The sequence below is a fragment of the Rhipicephalus microplus genome, chromosome 4, assembly GCF_043290135.1.
Source record: "Rhipicephalus microplus isolate Deutch F79 chromosome 4, USDA_Rmic, whole genome shotgun sequence".
Classification (NCBI taxonomy): domain Eukaryota; kingdom Metazoa; phylum Arthropoda; class Arachnida; order Ixodida; family Ixodidae; genus Rhipicephalus; species Rhipicephalus microplus.
Window position 1 is genome coordinate 27,675,102 of NC_134703.1, and position 16,467 is coordinate 27,691,568.

At 45.5% G+C, this 16,467-nt stretch overlaps 1 protein-coding gene across 2 annotated transcripts in view; it reads left to right on the plus strand.

The window, feature by feature from the left end:
- The window catches only part of LOC119171578 (thrombospondin type-1 domain-containing protein 7B), a 242,658-nt gene that overhangs the window by 31,414 nt on the left and 194,777 nt on the right, over positions 1–16,467 (plus strand). For both annotated transcript variants that reach the window (XM_075892387.1, XM_075892386.1), the window contains exon 2: positions 3,621–3,869. In XM_075892387.1, the coding sequence (XP_075748502.1) occupies positions 3,621–3,869 (249 nt within the window). The remainder of the gene's footprint in view (positions 1–3,620; positions 3,870–16,467) is intronic.

Sequence of the window (16,467 nt, forward strand, 5' to 3'; positions counted from 1 at the left end):
GCTTCGTTTTCCAAGAAAACTGCCAGATAGCGCTCGTGTCTCACGTGTGACGTGACTTGATGCGCTCGTTCGCCTCCGCTGCACGCTCGAGGCCCTCTAATGCAGCGCCTCCAGAGTACCATTTACCGATTTCTTGCGCAGAACATCAAATAAATGTTTTGTTCAATCTCTCCATACGCAAGACTATCGTCTTTCGATGACATTTGCAGATTAACCTGCAGATACGTGGCCAATTTCATTTTCTTGCACAGAACCAAGCTTTAACGGTTCCATTTTCATTCAGCAGTGTGGCATGCACGTAGTTTACAGTACACGGCCACCATTTTTATCAGCCTCTTGTTAGTAAGATTTGACAGAAGCCTCATGGCTAACCATCCGCTGGCCAGTGTTGCCAAGTTTTCTACTTCCTGGATGACTTTCATAGTCTTCATAAAAGTGACCCTTCAATAGGGGAAGTTTTCGGCACATCAAGTGCGAAAACGTGTAACGCTTCAGCCGCCATCCGACAAGATAATATCTCCAGTCCAAGAGTTATCATTTGAGAGTGGAAATTTATGCTGACAACTTTGCTGATGCCTGGCCCCTCATTTAGCTGCCACCTGCTCCCAGCAAAAATAAGTTGTTATTAGTTGATCATCTGTCTTTCACTATAGCAGAGTTTTGTCCCTAGCGCTGCTAAGTTTGCGCCAATCTCAGAGTGCAATAAAAATATATATTTTTGTTTGTTTGGGTCACTTTTTCTACACGGCAACCAGTCGTGGCGAAGGTAGCGAATTCAAACCAAATTTAAGTGTGATAAACACTTTCAATAACAAACTCATTGGGCTTTTGGGTCAGCCTCTTTCCCTAATTTTCACTTTCTCCACTTAATGACATCATCTTTCATGAGTAATTTGCATCGTAACTAATCTGCGAACGCACACCGCCTCTTGTGCTCGGCTATGACACTGACTGCGCCTCCAAATCATGCTACCGTATAAGCAATCAATTAACGTTGCGTTACAGCTGGTGATGTTTTCGATGTCAACTCTTTTCTCGAATGAATAGTTAAAAACTACTTTGTTTTAACGACGCTTGCGTCTACTTTGTTTTAATGGAGTGTTATTTTGGCCACTGTGAAATGCCGCCTTATTGTCAAATTCTATAATGGGGACATTTAAACCAACTACAGCACCCTTAGCAGCCCTTTGGACCAGCCACTGTTGTGAAGATGGCGATTTTGACTGCATGCTGGAATTCTACAGCATCCACAGTACACTCTTAAAAAAAGGTGGTAGTACTTGCTAACTTTGAGGTAGTAATGGTTTGTCACATATGTTACAACCCTGGTAGTAAGCGCAATTAGTAACGGCGAGAATGGTTACAGTTACTACCTCTGCTGTTACTACCAGCAGTTAGTAACTGTTACTACCCAAGCCATTACCACCCATTGGTAGTAACTTTTAAAGGTTTAAAGAAAAAAGTAGTAACCGATACTATGCAGGTCATGCATTTTAGCATATTATTTCTCCACTGTCAATGTTGGCTAATCAATGTCTTACAACTAGACAAATTCACTTAAGAAGCGGGGTGTGCCGTGAATGCGAAGAATGCATAGACCAAAGAAGTTCACTGTTTTTACGCTCGGTCGCTCTCCGGCGCGGCGATGCTGATGATTTGAACACTTGCTCAACTTAGGCGCAAACGAGCTCAACTTTTAATTTTCGCTTGTAGACTCTTCTAGGTTATTTCGCACGCCAGCAAGCGATCACGCCGAAACGTGATGACAGTACAAGCAACCATGGATGTAGTGCCAAACGAGGTTCTGCTACCCATCTTGGCATTAGTGGATGGAGCAAGTCTCATCAGGTGCAAGCGGGTGTGCAAGCGGTGGCTGGCTCTGGTGGAGACAATACTGCAACACGGCCATGCCACTTGGAGAATGATATGCAAGTCAGAAATCCACCATGACGTCCCGTATGAACTGCTCGATGATTCATGTCCAAAGGATGAACCTCGACCTGTGCAAGTTGACTGGTTCAGTGTATGTAAGTGTTGGTACAGCACAAGGGTTGTTTCAAAGCTTTCTTATCACATTAGCAACCTGAGACTTTTCAAAGAACAAGTGACGTGCCTCAAGACATCAGGGGATGTAATTGTGAGTGGCCACACGTCAGGAGTCATATCTGTTTGGAATGCTCAGAACGGCTGGGCGATAAACTTCATTGAAACACGTGCAGATTCAATCCGGGATCCCACATTGTTAAATCTTCGTGGCCCTGCTGCACTGTGACCAGCCTCGGCATGCCGGAGAGCGAGAGAAGCTCACTATTTTTTACGTTTACATGTAGTAAGAAGTAAGCGTGGGGTATATATAGCCCCTACTTTGCAGGGGCATGTCTGGCACAGGGGAGCACTTGCGTTTCAGGAGGAATTTTTACAAATATAAACCTATAGCACTATGGTATACTACCTGGTTACGTGTGTTTGGTGACGTAGCACAAGACTTTTAATCAGACATGCTTATACAAATTATATATCATAGTTATTTATTATAAAATGGCCACAAAAAGGCAATAAGTACAGTGGCCGGAGCAATGTACCGAACTCATTCTCAGTGCATTTGAATGCTTCACACGGCTAATATAACTGCGTTCAAAAGGTAATAATCGTTTTAGGGGTTTGGCGTGCCGAAACAATTATATTATTTGGAGACACCCCGCAGTGGATTAACTGTGACTGTCCTCGAGGCTAATTGTGACCGTCTGGTTATTTTGATCTGCCGGTCTCGATAATATGTGCTGTAATTTACTAAGGTGTTGTGATTGTCTATTACGATACGTGTAGCACTTGCTTATGGTTCGTTAACTTGTACTTCTTCGTTGCGACAATATCAAAATGACGTTTACATATCTCAGTTGCGTAATTTAAAACAAAATGTATTTTTTATCTATGAATACCTTTTGCGTCATTTTCCTGTGTAATGATTATACGTCGAGATGATTCCTCTCATTAATTATCAGAATCGCATTCACACACTATATTGGAATAGATAGTCAAAAGCCGGGTAGCAAAGAGGTAGTAACGGGGCAAGAAAGGTAGCAACGGCTGCAGTTACTACCTATTTCATTTCAGTTACTGTTTACTAACGTAGGTAGTAAAGAGGTCGCAGAAAGTTAGTAACGGTTGCAGGTAGTAACTGTTTACTAACGTAGGTAGTAAACAGGTAGCAAAAGGGTAGTAACGGTCGGAGAAAAATAGTAACCACTGCAGTTACTACCTATTTGCCTGCAGTTGCTACCTTTTTACTAACTTTTTTAAGAGTGTATAGCAAACCTGGTGTGAGCGCAACGACAACTTCCTGTAGGAATTCAACTTCCGGTATTTTATCTCATACTACCACGTGTGGGCCAATGTCGGTTGTATGTTGGCCAATGTCGGTTGTATGTTGGCCAATGTCCACTAGTGTTTCTATACTGTTTGTGAAAGTGTACGCTTGTGTTGGATGCTGTTGGCTGGAGTGTTGACAGTGTTTACTGCTGTTGTCTTGTGATCGCAAATGTTTGCAGTTATGACTACGATGCTCCCTCGATACACTATCGGTCCAATGACGTCAGTTGCGTACCATTTACTTCTTGCAGTGTACTTGAGCACCGAGAGAGACGGCGGAAGCGCCCCATGTCCATCATCGGGGATGGCCAGAGGCCACGCCCTTTCTTCTACGTGGCGCACCAGCGCCCCCTGGCGAAGGCGACGGCGATGGTCTCTGGTGCAGTGGCTACTCCCCCCGCTCCTGCTGTTGCTGCTACAATGCGCTTCGACGGCTGACGCCGGACGGGCCTCGCCCGCAGCGCCGCGGACGAGGCACCGGTCCCACCATTGGGTCACAGGTGAGATGGTGCCCGTGAGCGTCACGATGCGATGACGTCAACTCACGGGAAAACGGGAAATAACGTGAGCTCGGTGTTGGCGTGTGTTGTCCTTTCTGTGCGCTACAGACCTAGTCCATCTTCGTAAACAGTGGTTGGAGAGAAGAAAAAATATCAGAAAGGTAAGTAGGTTAACTAGACTGAGTCCTCTTTGCTACCCTACACAGGAGAGAGGAGAATGAGGGAGAAAAGAAAGAGAGAAAAGGAGGAGATACGCATTGCACATAACACACAAACTGCGCACACAGTTCAGGTTAGGCACCGTCGAAATACCAAGGTGCTTAAAGCGACGTCCTGACGCGTAGGCTCTGCCCAGCCCAGAGCTTGTCACCACCCGCAATGATCACGTTACAACTGACACAGCAGCTGCAAATGTTCCTCCGAGCCCAGGGCCTCGGGGAGCTTTCCGAATGAACACCCCGGAGACTTCCCGTTGCGTAGCGCTTTAAAACTGCTGTGATTTCGTGTCCATCCGTCAGCTAACAACATCGCAACATTGTTGAATGCAGGATGGGTCGAACATCATTTCATTTTCTTTATTACAAAACAACTCCTGCGATTATTCCGAGTAGAAAAACGTGAATGTGTGAAATATATAGCCTGTTCACTTGTTATCGTGAAAATAGCGCAATAAAAGTTTGAGAACGCTCGGGCGTCACCTTAAGTGTAAAGTGCCATCGCCTTATATGGCACAATGTGCATCGCCTTCCCAGTCAGTGCCTTCGCTCTTTTTCACTGTGCCCACCTCAACAATGTCGAAAGGCGACGAACGTTTGTTAGATAACAATGACCGCTCAAAACTGTCCTTGAATGATAAATGCAATGGTAGTGGTGAAGCACCCACTGTGCCACAATTTTTTTCTTTTACAAATAGAAGTGCGTCCGTAAGGCAACACGCAAACCTACGCAGCTCCTCACTTTTTTGATGCTTTGGTTGCTGATGATGAAAAAATGGGTCTCAGAGCTTTGCGATGAATGGGCTTTCGAGCCCCTCACCTGTGCAGTTCACATTTCTTGACACCTGGCGCGATTCTATGGGTCTACTACGCCACACTACTAGGCTAAGTGGCACCTCGCGATACATAGTATATCGTACAAGGTTTTTTTTTTCTTTTGGAAGCAGTTTTAAAATAATGGCGTCTATCTGTTATAGAAAAATTGCTCGTCACGCGGAAGACCTTGGTTTAAACCCCATTCGAGCCACATTTATATTATTTATTTATTTACATGTATTACTAATTTTTCCGCGCAGACAACGCTCATGTTTCGCTCGCTACCAAGGACGGCGATACTAAGACTTCTGCGAAACGTTATCTTTCACTGTGTCACGGTGAAACTAATTTACTTAGACTATGTTATCTCGTGTGTGAGTGACGCAACTAGCTTCCGCGATATTTCATTATTTGCAGCATGCATCCGCTCTTCATCGTGTGCTCTGCATCGGCATCATCGCGTCAGTTGATCCAGATGTCTCAGTCGGACCAACGGACGATGCTTGCGTGATTTATTTATTTATTTATTTCAAATACCCTCAGGGTACAAACGTACATTGAAGAGGGGAGGGGCAAAGAAAGTTAACACGTAATAATAACTTGGTTATAGTTTTAAAAATACAGAAATGAATTATCACGATGACACTTTAAACAAATATCAGTTACAAGAACAAAGGCCAATGAACCAAAATGAATAACACAGCAATCAAAACACTGGACTGTCCTGGAAGAATTACAAGATTTTATCATTGGATGCACTGCCAAAAGAGATATAATGAAAAAAAAAAAAAAAAGTAGCCACTCGCAAAACTAGAATACGAGAAGCATAGCAACAAAAGGGAAACATAAAAAAAAAAAGAAAAAAAATTAAAGGTATGAAACAAACACTGAACGATGTTAACTCGAAATGAAACTTCGAAGTGCGATTTTGAAATTATTGGTGTTGGTTATGCTTGTGAGTGATGCAGGCAGATTGTTCCAGTCTCTGGTCGTTGTGGGGAGAAATGAATGTGAAAAGCCGACGGTGTTGCTGTGTGGAATGTTTACCTTTTGGCGATGGTCGATGCGGGATGAAATGTACGGCGGTGGCTGAAGAAGCATAGAATGTAAATATGAATTGTGGTAGTAGATTTTATGGAAAAGATAGAGTCGAGATAGTTTTCGGCGATGTGATAGCAATGGAAGGTGTAGAATGTCTTTCATGTTAGTAACACTCGCAGTTCTTTGGTAATTGTTTAAAATGAAACGGACTGAGCGATTTTGTATTTTTTCTAGTAATTTTATGTGGTTCTGATATCCGGTGTCCCATACTGACGATGCATACTCAAGCTTCGGACGAATGAAAGTTGTGTACAGTAGTAGTTTTAATGAAGATGGCGCTTGAGGAAACTTCCGGCGAAAATATCCTAATGTGCTAGTGGCCTTGGTGGCTATGTAATCAATATGAGTTTTCCATGAAAGGTTATTGGTAATATGGACACCCAAGTATTTGTACGATGTTACGCATTCTAGTGGGATGTTATTAAGTGTGTAAGTAGGGGAAGTCACTTCAGCACGGGAAATCCTCATACTTTTGCATTTTCTAACGTTTAATTCCATACGCCATAATTGACACCATTTAGTTATGTTATTAAGATCTTCCTGAATTAGTGAAATGTCTGCGGCATCCGTCACCTTTCTATACAAGACGCAGTCATCTGCAAACAGGCATATTTTCGAAGAGACATTAGTAGGCAAATCATTAATATAGATTAGGAATAGTAAGGGACCAAGCACAGACCCTTGCGGGACACCAGAATCAACAGGAATCAATGAGGAGTTAACGTCGTTAGCGGCTACAAACTGAACACGTGATGTTAGAAAGGCGCGAATCCAATTAATTACAGCTGTGTCGATGTTTAGAACGCTTAGTTTATGAAGTAGCAGTGCATGGTTCACTTTGTCGAATGCTTTAGAGAAGTCGAGAAATATACAATCTGTTAAAAAACCGCCATCTAGATTAGAGTGAAGAAAATGAGTGAAGGCTATGAGCTGAGTGTCACAGGAAAAGTTTTTGCGAAATCCATGCTGCGAAGCCGTGAAGAAGTTGTTGTGTTCGAGAAAATTAACCAGATGTGTGTAAATTATATGCTCCATAACTTTGCAAGGCACTGATGTAAGAGAAATCGGTCTATAATTTTGTGGGTCATGGGATGGTCCTGATTTGTAAATAGGGATGACTCTGCCAGTTTTCCAGTCAAACGGTAAGGTACCCGAGTTGTAAGATTGCGAGTAAATATGTTCTAGTATGATTGAGCAATATTCGGCAGTGTTTTTTAAAAAGATTGCATTGATTTCGTCTACCCCGCATGATGCTTTAGATTTTAGTTTCTGAATGATGCTTTTGATACCAGTGGAGTTGAAGATTATGGGATGCATAGAGTGGTATTGAGTAGGATGGATCTCAGGCATCGGACCGGGAAGGTTAGGTGATGAGAATGACGAAGCGAAAGTTTCATTGAGCAGAGTAGAACACATATGCTCCGGTACAGGGCCCCCAGAACTTGTCAGCAGTGATATACCATTTTTATGAGCATTTCCCCGGATAATCTCCCAAAAGCGTTTTGGGTTAGCCTGTATTAAGTTTGGAAGCGTGGATTTAAGGAAGGAGACTTTGGCTGATTTTAGTGCTATGATATATGAGCTTGCAGCGTTTTTGTATGTTAGCCAATGAGACGGTGTTGAGTGAAGTTTAGCTGTGCGGAATAAACGTTTTTTCTTATTGGATAATCGATTCAAATATGTACTATACCATGGTGATTTATTGTTAGCGTAAACAGTCCGAAGGGGGACATATTTGGTTATTAGCTCACCGATTTTATTTTTTAAAATGGACCAGTTAGTTTCGACGGAGCGTTCTAGATAACTAGGTAAAAAAGTGGCCAGAAACAGGCACAGTTCATTGTTGATGGCCTCATAATTAGCTTTTTTATAATTTCGAATCTTTTTCCGCTGTCGCTTTATCTTTTGATGAGGTGTTGTAATCGTGAAGAGCAAGATGTCGTGATCGCTCAGCCCTGGCATGTGCGTTACTGTAGAAACTTTATCAGTTGATGTCGTTAGAATCAGATCAAGGAGTGATGATTTGTTTTTTGTTACACGTGTTGGAAGTTTGACTATCTGGGATAAGCCGAAGTCAGAGCAAACTGAAACGAACCGATTGGCTTCAGCCGTTGAGGGGTTAGAAAAAGGGATCGAATGAGACCAGATGATGTCAGGAAAATTAAAATCACCCAAGAGTATAATTTCAACTCCCGGGAAACGCATGGTAACCGCATTTAAACTGTCGTGAATGTCATCACAAAAAGATGAGTCACTTGATGGGGATCTGTAGCAGACACCTAATAATATTTTCTTAAAACTAATTGTTAGGCAACACCAAATAAGCTCTAAATTCGAGTTGATTGGCACAAGAGAACAATTTATGGATTCTTTAACAGCGAGCAAGACGCCACCACCAATCCTACCAGTTCTGTCACTTCGGTAAACAGTATAACGGTTTGCACACTCAAAGAGTTCGGGGTTTGTTATTTTGCTACTTAGCCAGGTTTCTGTCAGTGCAATAATGTCGGCGTTACAGTCATCAATAATACCACAGAATTCATCTTTCTTGGGAAAATAACTACGAATGTTGGTAAAAAGGACTGAACACTTGCACTCGTTTATGGCTCCTCCCCTCAGATGTCCCTAACTCGGCGGTAACCTACGACCTGAGCGAAGAGTTCTGCTACGTTCATGCTCGTGTGTGGGCTTTTTTCTGTGTATTTCGAAAATGCAGTTCTTCGCTTCGTCGTATCCGTAAGATTTGCCATCGAATGTCAGCGTTTTATACCGAAGTTTGAAGGACGTGGTCTTTGATTTACCGTATTCTATTAGTTTTTTTCTTATGTTGCGCGTTGTTTGACAAAAATCTTCGCTCATTGCTATGTCAGTGCTCTTTAGCAAGCCTCGTTTTGAAGAAACCAGCTCTCTCGTTTTAAATGTTTCAAATTTCGTTATAAGTGGTCGAGCTTTCGCTGAATCATAGCGTCCTATTCTGTGAGCGCGGCATATATCAGAACTTGTGACATCAATTTGGATAGTATTAGTCAGGAGGTTGATGATCTTTTTTTCCGATTCCGAAGAAGTTTCATCTGCGGCATCTGGAATTCCATAAAAGACAAGATTGTTTCTCCGCGATCGATCCTCTGCGTCATCAAGACGCGAATGCATATTACTAGTGTCTTTTTCAAGGCGCTCAATAGTGGTGCGTAGTTCTTTCATTTCATGCTGCCAGTGCTCGAAAACGGAGGTTTGGTTTTCAACTTTCGCCAGTCTGTCTTTTATTTCGTTCATTGATTCTGAAACTGACTGTTGTTGTTCTTTTAACACAGATACGGTGTCCAATATTGTTGTTTGCGCTGATTCCATTCTTTTTGTACGTTCGTTCAAATCCTTCATCGTTTTCACTAGTTCTGCTAAGTTGTCAGGACCTGGGTTGCTTTCTACATCCCCACAAAGAAGTAGTAGCAAAGAACAAAAAGGCAAGAGAACGGCTTGTGGGCACGGAAGCACAACAATAAAGGGTTCATCAGATCGGAAGCTACGACAAGGCAGTTTAGAAAGGTAACTAACCTGCAAGACGAAAAGACAGGTGCGTAAGCCTTTGGCTGTTCTTTCCATCGCGCTTCCGTGCCCACTGCAGTGATAGTGCTCGATGCTGGGTCTTATCCTATCCGGACGAGATGACGTTGATGTCGCAGCTGCGCACTGGTGGTGCTGCAGGTGGCGCTCGACGATGTTGATCAGGTCCCAGCAAGCTGTTTCTGGCAGGTCTGGTGAAGGGGCAACAGCACAGATTCCGTCCGATAATGGAAGATCCGGGGAAGGGGCGGCTTCACGAATTCCGTCCGAGAGCGCGAAGCTTTCCCGTAGACCAGCCACTGGTACGCCGGCCGCGAAAACAGCGACGTACTGCAAGACGAAAAGACAGGTGCGTAAGCCTTTGGCTGTTCTTTCCATCGCGCTTCCGTGCCCACTGCAGTGATAGTGCTCGATGCTGGGTCTTATCCTATCCGGACGAGATGACGTTGATGTCGCAGCTGCGCACTGGTGGTGCTGCAGGTGGCGCTCGACGATGTTGATCAGGTCCCAGCAAGCTGTTTCTGGCAGGTCTGGTGAAGGGGCAACAGCACAGATTCCGTCCGATAATGGAAGATCCGGGGAAGGGGCGGCTTCACGAATTCCGTCCGAGAGCGCGAAGCTTTCCCGTAGACCAGCCACTGGTACGCCGGCCGCGAAAACAGCGACGTACTGCAAGACGAAAAGACAGGTGCGTAAGCCTTTGGCTGTTCTTTCCATCGCGCTTCCGTGCCCACTCTTCGAAGTGCGATTTTCTTCGAAAAGGCGATGTAACGGCCACTCTTCGAAAAGGCGATGTAACGGCGTTGATTACGCAATCACGACGACGGGATAGAACGCGTCAGCTACGTGTTCTTCGGTCGCGCGCCGAAGTTTAGGGAGCGAAAGTGTGGCTTGCGTGGCATCGCAACGGGGCGCGCACACTTCGTTTGCAAGAACGAAGGACAACCCTGGCGTGACCCGTTCACTTATTCATGCCAACCGCCGATCGAATGGCGCTGAATTCCAGGCGCCTCGAAGTCTTGGGGACGATGTATGCGTGCGCACTCGGTCTCCACGCACGAGGTGGGAGAGGAGGAGAGGCTGCCAGCTTGTAACGAGTTGCGAAACAGCGCGCGAATGCGTTATTTTACGTTTTTGCCTCTGTGTGGCCCCTAGCGAAGTATACGTGAGTGGAAATTACCGGTACGTTAGGAGCGTTGATATGGGCATCGACCTCATCCTTTGGAAGATTCAGTGGCCCTTCATTCGCCTTTTTTTTTAGTGTTCTGCAATTCATGGCGTAAAGGTAGTGACAGACGCAATGGCGCACGCTATATCAAGACAACGTTCTAACAGCTATAGCGAGCCCTAAATGCGGACACGCAGCAGTTTCGACCGTTATTACGCAACGCCCTCAACAAGGATCGTCAGGTTTAGAAAAGACGAATCATTCTCTTTTGACACAACCCGTGAAAACGATGTTTATAAATGGGCCTCGTTCACCATTTATTCGCATACAATGTGCCTTTCAGCAGCCGTTCATGCAGACGTTGTGGCGAATCCCTCCTCGGTTATTGCAATGGCACTACATATATATATATATACAGATGTTCTGAAACAATAGAGCGCAGTCTTCTGCAAAGCAGATGACAGCGCCTCATTGTAAGTGCGTGAAGAGCCGTAGATACACAGTGCACCATTAGCGTTACTCCAGTCTTTTTTTTTTCTTTCGGTTCGTGAGCGAGTAGGTACGCCTGCATACCAACCCGATTTGAAGTTCTACCACGTGGATCGCATAGTGTTTTAGTGGCTTCGCGTAGTCAACGCCGACATGCGCAAAGTAGAAAGTTGGTTCATGATTAGGGGCCGTTCTGTGCGGCTTCAAAGCATGCCGCCCTTTTCTGTAAACTGCTATACATCTACCCAGGCCCACAAAAAAGACGTTGCGTCATATAGCTCGTATTCATTTGCGACATATATTTTATTTCCCTTCTGGTTTGTTGGAAACGTTCAAGTAGCACATAGCACACTAGGCCCATCTGCGTTCTCGGCATGATTGGGACCGCTTGAGAAGATTATGTGAGATTACGTAATGAGTGGTCGCCCGTTTAAAAAAAAAGGCGAGCTCGTTTCAAATCAGATTATCGCTGTGCTCTAACGAGGGATGCTTCGCATGAACACGCTCAAGAGTGTATCAGAACATGTTAGCGCGCGCTCTGAACTAGAGAACTTTGCAACAAGCTTTCGTCGTTGCCATGGCAATCTAACGGTAGGTTTCCGTAGAATACAATGTCATTAGTGCGCGTTTGAACGGACTCGCACTTTTGTGAGGGTGACTGAAATGCAGCTCTGCAATCTGCAGTTTAGAGTTGGGTGGCTGAAATCACGAAGTTTTTTGCGCGTTAGTGCAGTTTGCTAGTGTCAACCACCTCTGCTTACAGCAAGTCCAACATTCCGACTGGTTGGAATCTACTGAGTACGTTTAGTTACACCATAAAAGTGGTCAAACGGTGAATTAAAGTTCTGTGCTGATGTGTATTTTAAAGGTACTTTCATTGTCTGCGTATCTCAGAATAATTTAGAACACATTTCTATTATTAGCCGCATTTAAGCGCTTTCCTCTTGACACCAAACTTCGTCGCTAAGTAGGTGTCGCTAGCTTTGCGCCATTAATATTACAAATCATAGCGTACAAAACATATCAGCACTGACTGCACACACTTCATGAAAATTCGAGGCTATACCTCCAGACAACACCAACAGCCGTGGAACATGCTGCTCTTCGTAGCGATTAGTGACCAGGAGGAAGCAACAAAAAGGGAGAAGGCAGGGAGGTTAACCAGAAAGACATCCGGTTGGCTACCCTACACTGGGGGATAAAGGAAGGGGACAAGAAAGACGAGAAAGAGGGAAGAGAGGGAAAAAGGGGGTGGGGGAGAGACTGACAGTAATTTCACTGCAGCGTGTAGAACTCTACCGCATGTCAGAGGCGTTCACACAAGCCTGTCTTTCTCAGGAAACGCAGCAGGCCTTTCACTGCCTTGTGGGCTGTCGAGGCATGTGTACGTTGCTGTAATAGCACCTGCACAGAAAGAGGCCGATCATCCAGTCGCCGCATTGCGTTGGCAAGTACTTGTCTCTCTGAGGCAAATCAAGGACAATGACACAGCAGGTGTTTGATATTTTCGTGGGTGCCGCAAACATCGCACGCCGCACTGTCAGTAATTCTGATTAACGTGGTATAAGCTTTCGTGAAAGCAACTCCCAGCCAAAGGCGATAGAGAAGCGAAGCTTCACGTCGATGTAGGACGGGTGGAGGCCGGAGTTGTAGTGAAGGGTCGAGCTCGTGCAGTCGTGTACGTCGTATGCTTGGTGTGTTCCACTCAGTCAGTGTGAGACTGCGGGCCAGTTGACGAATCTGCCTCGCCGCATCCGCTCTTGAAAGCGGTATCGGAACGCTGTTCGCTTCTTTATGTGACGCGCGAGCAGCATGATCTGCAGAATCATTGCCGCCTATACCACTATGCCCAGGTAACCACTGAAAGACGATGTCATGGCCTTTTTGTATTAACAGGTGGCGAAGTTTCACGGTTTGGTAGGTCAACTGGTCGTGGCATCCGCATCGGAGAACTGATATCAGGCACTGTAACGCTGGTTTTGAGTCAGAAAACACAGCCCATTTACCTGGTCTTTCTTCTGAATTGATGTGTTCCAGTGCATTGCGCAGAGCCTCGAGTTCTGCCGTCGTTGAACTTGTCACATGTGAAGTCTTAAAACACCGAGTTATCCCTTGTGATGGTATAAGCACTGCTCCACCTGAACTATACGGCGTAGTAGAGCCATCCGTGTAAATGTGCACGTGGTTACTGTAGTTTTCTTCCAGTAGGAATAGACTCAGTTGTTTCAGGGCATGTGTCGGTAAGTCCGATTTTCTCCTCATTCCTGGAATCATTAAGTGAACTCGCGGCCGGCTCAAGCTCCAAGGGGGAAGCAGTGGCTTTGATGCAGGTGCGTATGTCTCAGCAAACGATGAACGATGCTTGGAGACAATAGTGCCGTATGTCGTGCGGGGCTTTTCAGCAGCTAGCCTCGCCAGGTAGTGAGAAGGGGTCCTGGCATAATGCCTGAGATGCATGCGCATTGTCTCGGTAATAATATGCGTATTTATCAAGTGATCTTGAGCGATGGCAACGGTTTCAGCCGTTGAAGCATTGCGGGGTATTCCAAGGCATATCTTAAGTGCTTGGGCTTGAATGCTCTGAATTGCGCGCAGGTTGGTCTTGCCGGTGTTAGACATTGCAGGTAAGCTGTACCGTAAGAATCCGATAAACAGCACTCTGTACAGTTGTAGCATGGATGGTATGGGCACTCCCCAATTTTTTCCTGCAAGTAATTTGAGCATGTGGCATGTTGCGATCAGCCGCTTCTTCACATAGTTCACGTGTGGAGTCCACGACAGGTTTCTATCTATTATGACTCCCAAGAACCTGTGGCTTCTGCTGAACGAGATGTATTCTTCATTAATCGATATACTGTAAGCAGACATTGGTTTCCGCGTGAACGCTACCACTGCACATTTTCCGCAGGACACCTCGAGGCCTTGTTTACGAAGATAGCATGACGTCGTTGTAGCAGCCTTCTGAAGGCGGGCGCGAAGCTGAGGCCTTGTCACACCTGATGTCCAAATGCAGATGTCATCAGCATAGACAGAAAGTTCTACAGTGCTAGGTAGCTGCTCGACTAGACCAATGAGAGTTAGGTTGAAAAGGGTAGGGCTTAGCACTCCTCCCTGAGGAACTCCTCGGCTGCTGTAATAATCAGGTGTTGGGCCATTCGCTGTCATCACGTAAAATGATCTCAGCTGTAAGTAGCTGTACACCCACATATATATCTTGCCACCAAGACCTACTGTTTCCAAAGCACTAAGGATGGCTTCATGGGTGACATTGTCGTAAGCCCCCTTAACGTCTAGAAACAGGGCGGCGCACAGTCTCTTACAGGCTTTCTGGTGTTGAACATATGTCACGAGATCAACAACGTTGTCGATTGACGAATGGCCGCGCCTGAATCCGGTCATGGATACTGGATAGATTTCGTAGTGCTCTAAATACCACTACATTCGTGTTAGAATCATTCGTTCCATCGTTTTTCCCACACAACTGGCAAGTGCGATAGGACGGTATGAGGCAATATCCAGAGGAGATTTACCAGCCTTTAGAAGTGGAATGAGGCGACTTGACTTCCATGCCTGGGGAACAGTACCAGTCTGCCAGGAGTCGTTGTATAGGCGTAAGAGTGCCTTCCGAGCTTCGTCTCCAAGATTACAAAGGGCACGATAGGTAATGCCGTCAGGACCGGGTGCTGAAGAACGTCTGCACAGAGCCAGTGCCGCCTCTAGCTCATCCATAGAAAACTGGCATTCCATACGGGGATCACGTGAGGGCGGTGGGTTGTCAAAAGTTCCCGTTCTTGATACTGTGAAATTGGAATCACCGGCAATTCTTCTACAGAAAGATTCTGCGACGTCAATCTCTCTGCATCGAAGGTGAAGTGCCAGAGATGTAAACGGGTGTCGCTGACCCAAGGTTGTGCTAAGACCCCGGACAGTTCGCCATATCAGTGATAGGGGCTTTCGTGGATCCAACGACTCACAAAAGGATGTTCAACGTCGCCTAGCCAGTTTATCCATGTGCCGCTGCATTTTCTTTTGAATGCGTCTAGCCAGCCTCAAATCATCCATGCACTTTGTCCGTCGGTACCTTCGTTCTGCACGACGGCGTATTGCGCGAAGTTTCTCAAGCTCGATGTCGAAATCGGTGCGCTTGTGACTAGTCAAATGTGTATGCGTGGTATTCTGCAGGACATCCTTTATCGAGTCCTCTAGGTTATATGATGAGCCGTCGGTACAGCAGTCTTCCATTAACATTTTGAATTTCGGCCAATCGGTGTACTTGAGGCCTCTTGAGGACTTGGAGCTGGTGAAACCTTCTATACACAGGTAAGTCGGTATATGGTCGCTGCCCCGCGTTTCCAGATCCTAAAACCAGTGCACTTTCCTGATAAGTGAGCGAGAAACCAATGTAAGGTCCAGGCAGCTGCTATAGGCTGATCCGCGTAAATATGTAGGGCTTCCATCGTTACAAACGCAGAGTTCGTACTCCGAGGCTAAGGACACCAATTTTCTTCCTCTAGAGTTGTCCCTGGAGCTTCCCCATAGGAAATGGTGGGCATTGAAGTCGCCAGTGATCACCCATGGCCTTGGAGTCGATGTCAGAATACCGCGTAAGCGCTCGCAGTCAAGGCGGCTTGATGGAGATAAGTAAGCTCCGATAATCGTGAAAGCAACCTTATCCTTCTTCACAGTAAGGCACACATACTGATTCCCTTCATCAGGCGAGACTCTGTGGGGAACGTAAGTGAGGTCATGGCGCATGAATACAATAACTTTGCTGCAGTCTCTGTGAGTGGAGGACATAAAGCACTCATATCCTGACAGCTTGATTGAAGCACACAGGTTGGGTTCACAAATCACAAATAATGGGGAAGCGGTTCACAAAATACAAATTGTCTAAAGTCAGACATGCGCGACTTCAGTCCTCTGGCGTTCCACTGAAAGACAGATGCATTCTTGACTTCCGCTCGAAACGACTGTGCCTCGCTGGCCATGGTTTTACCTTAGAGCTGCAAGCTCTAAGTGCAAGCTCTAAGATTAGTGACCAAACATCCAAGAAAGTCAGCATGTTAGCTGACTCCAAGCAGCTTTTCAGAATTTGATATTTACCTTACGGAGCTGATTTTGCGAACAAGAAGTATTAAAAAGCAATGAACGCGATAGCAACGAATTGGAAGGTCACACGCAGAATGGCAAGCAGATCAAAACGTGCCCCGCGTTTCTCACGCACAAAGTACGCATGAAACCTACTCAC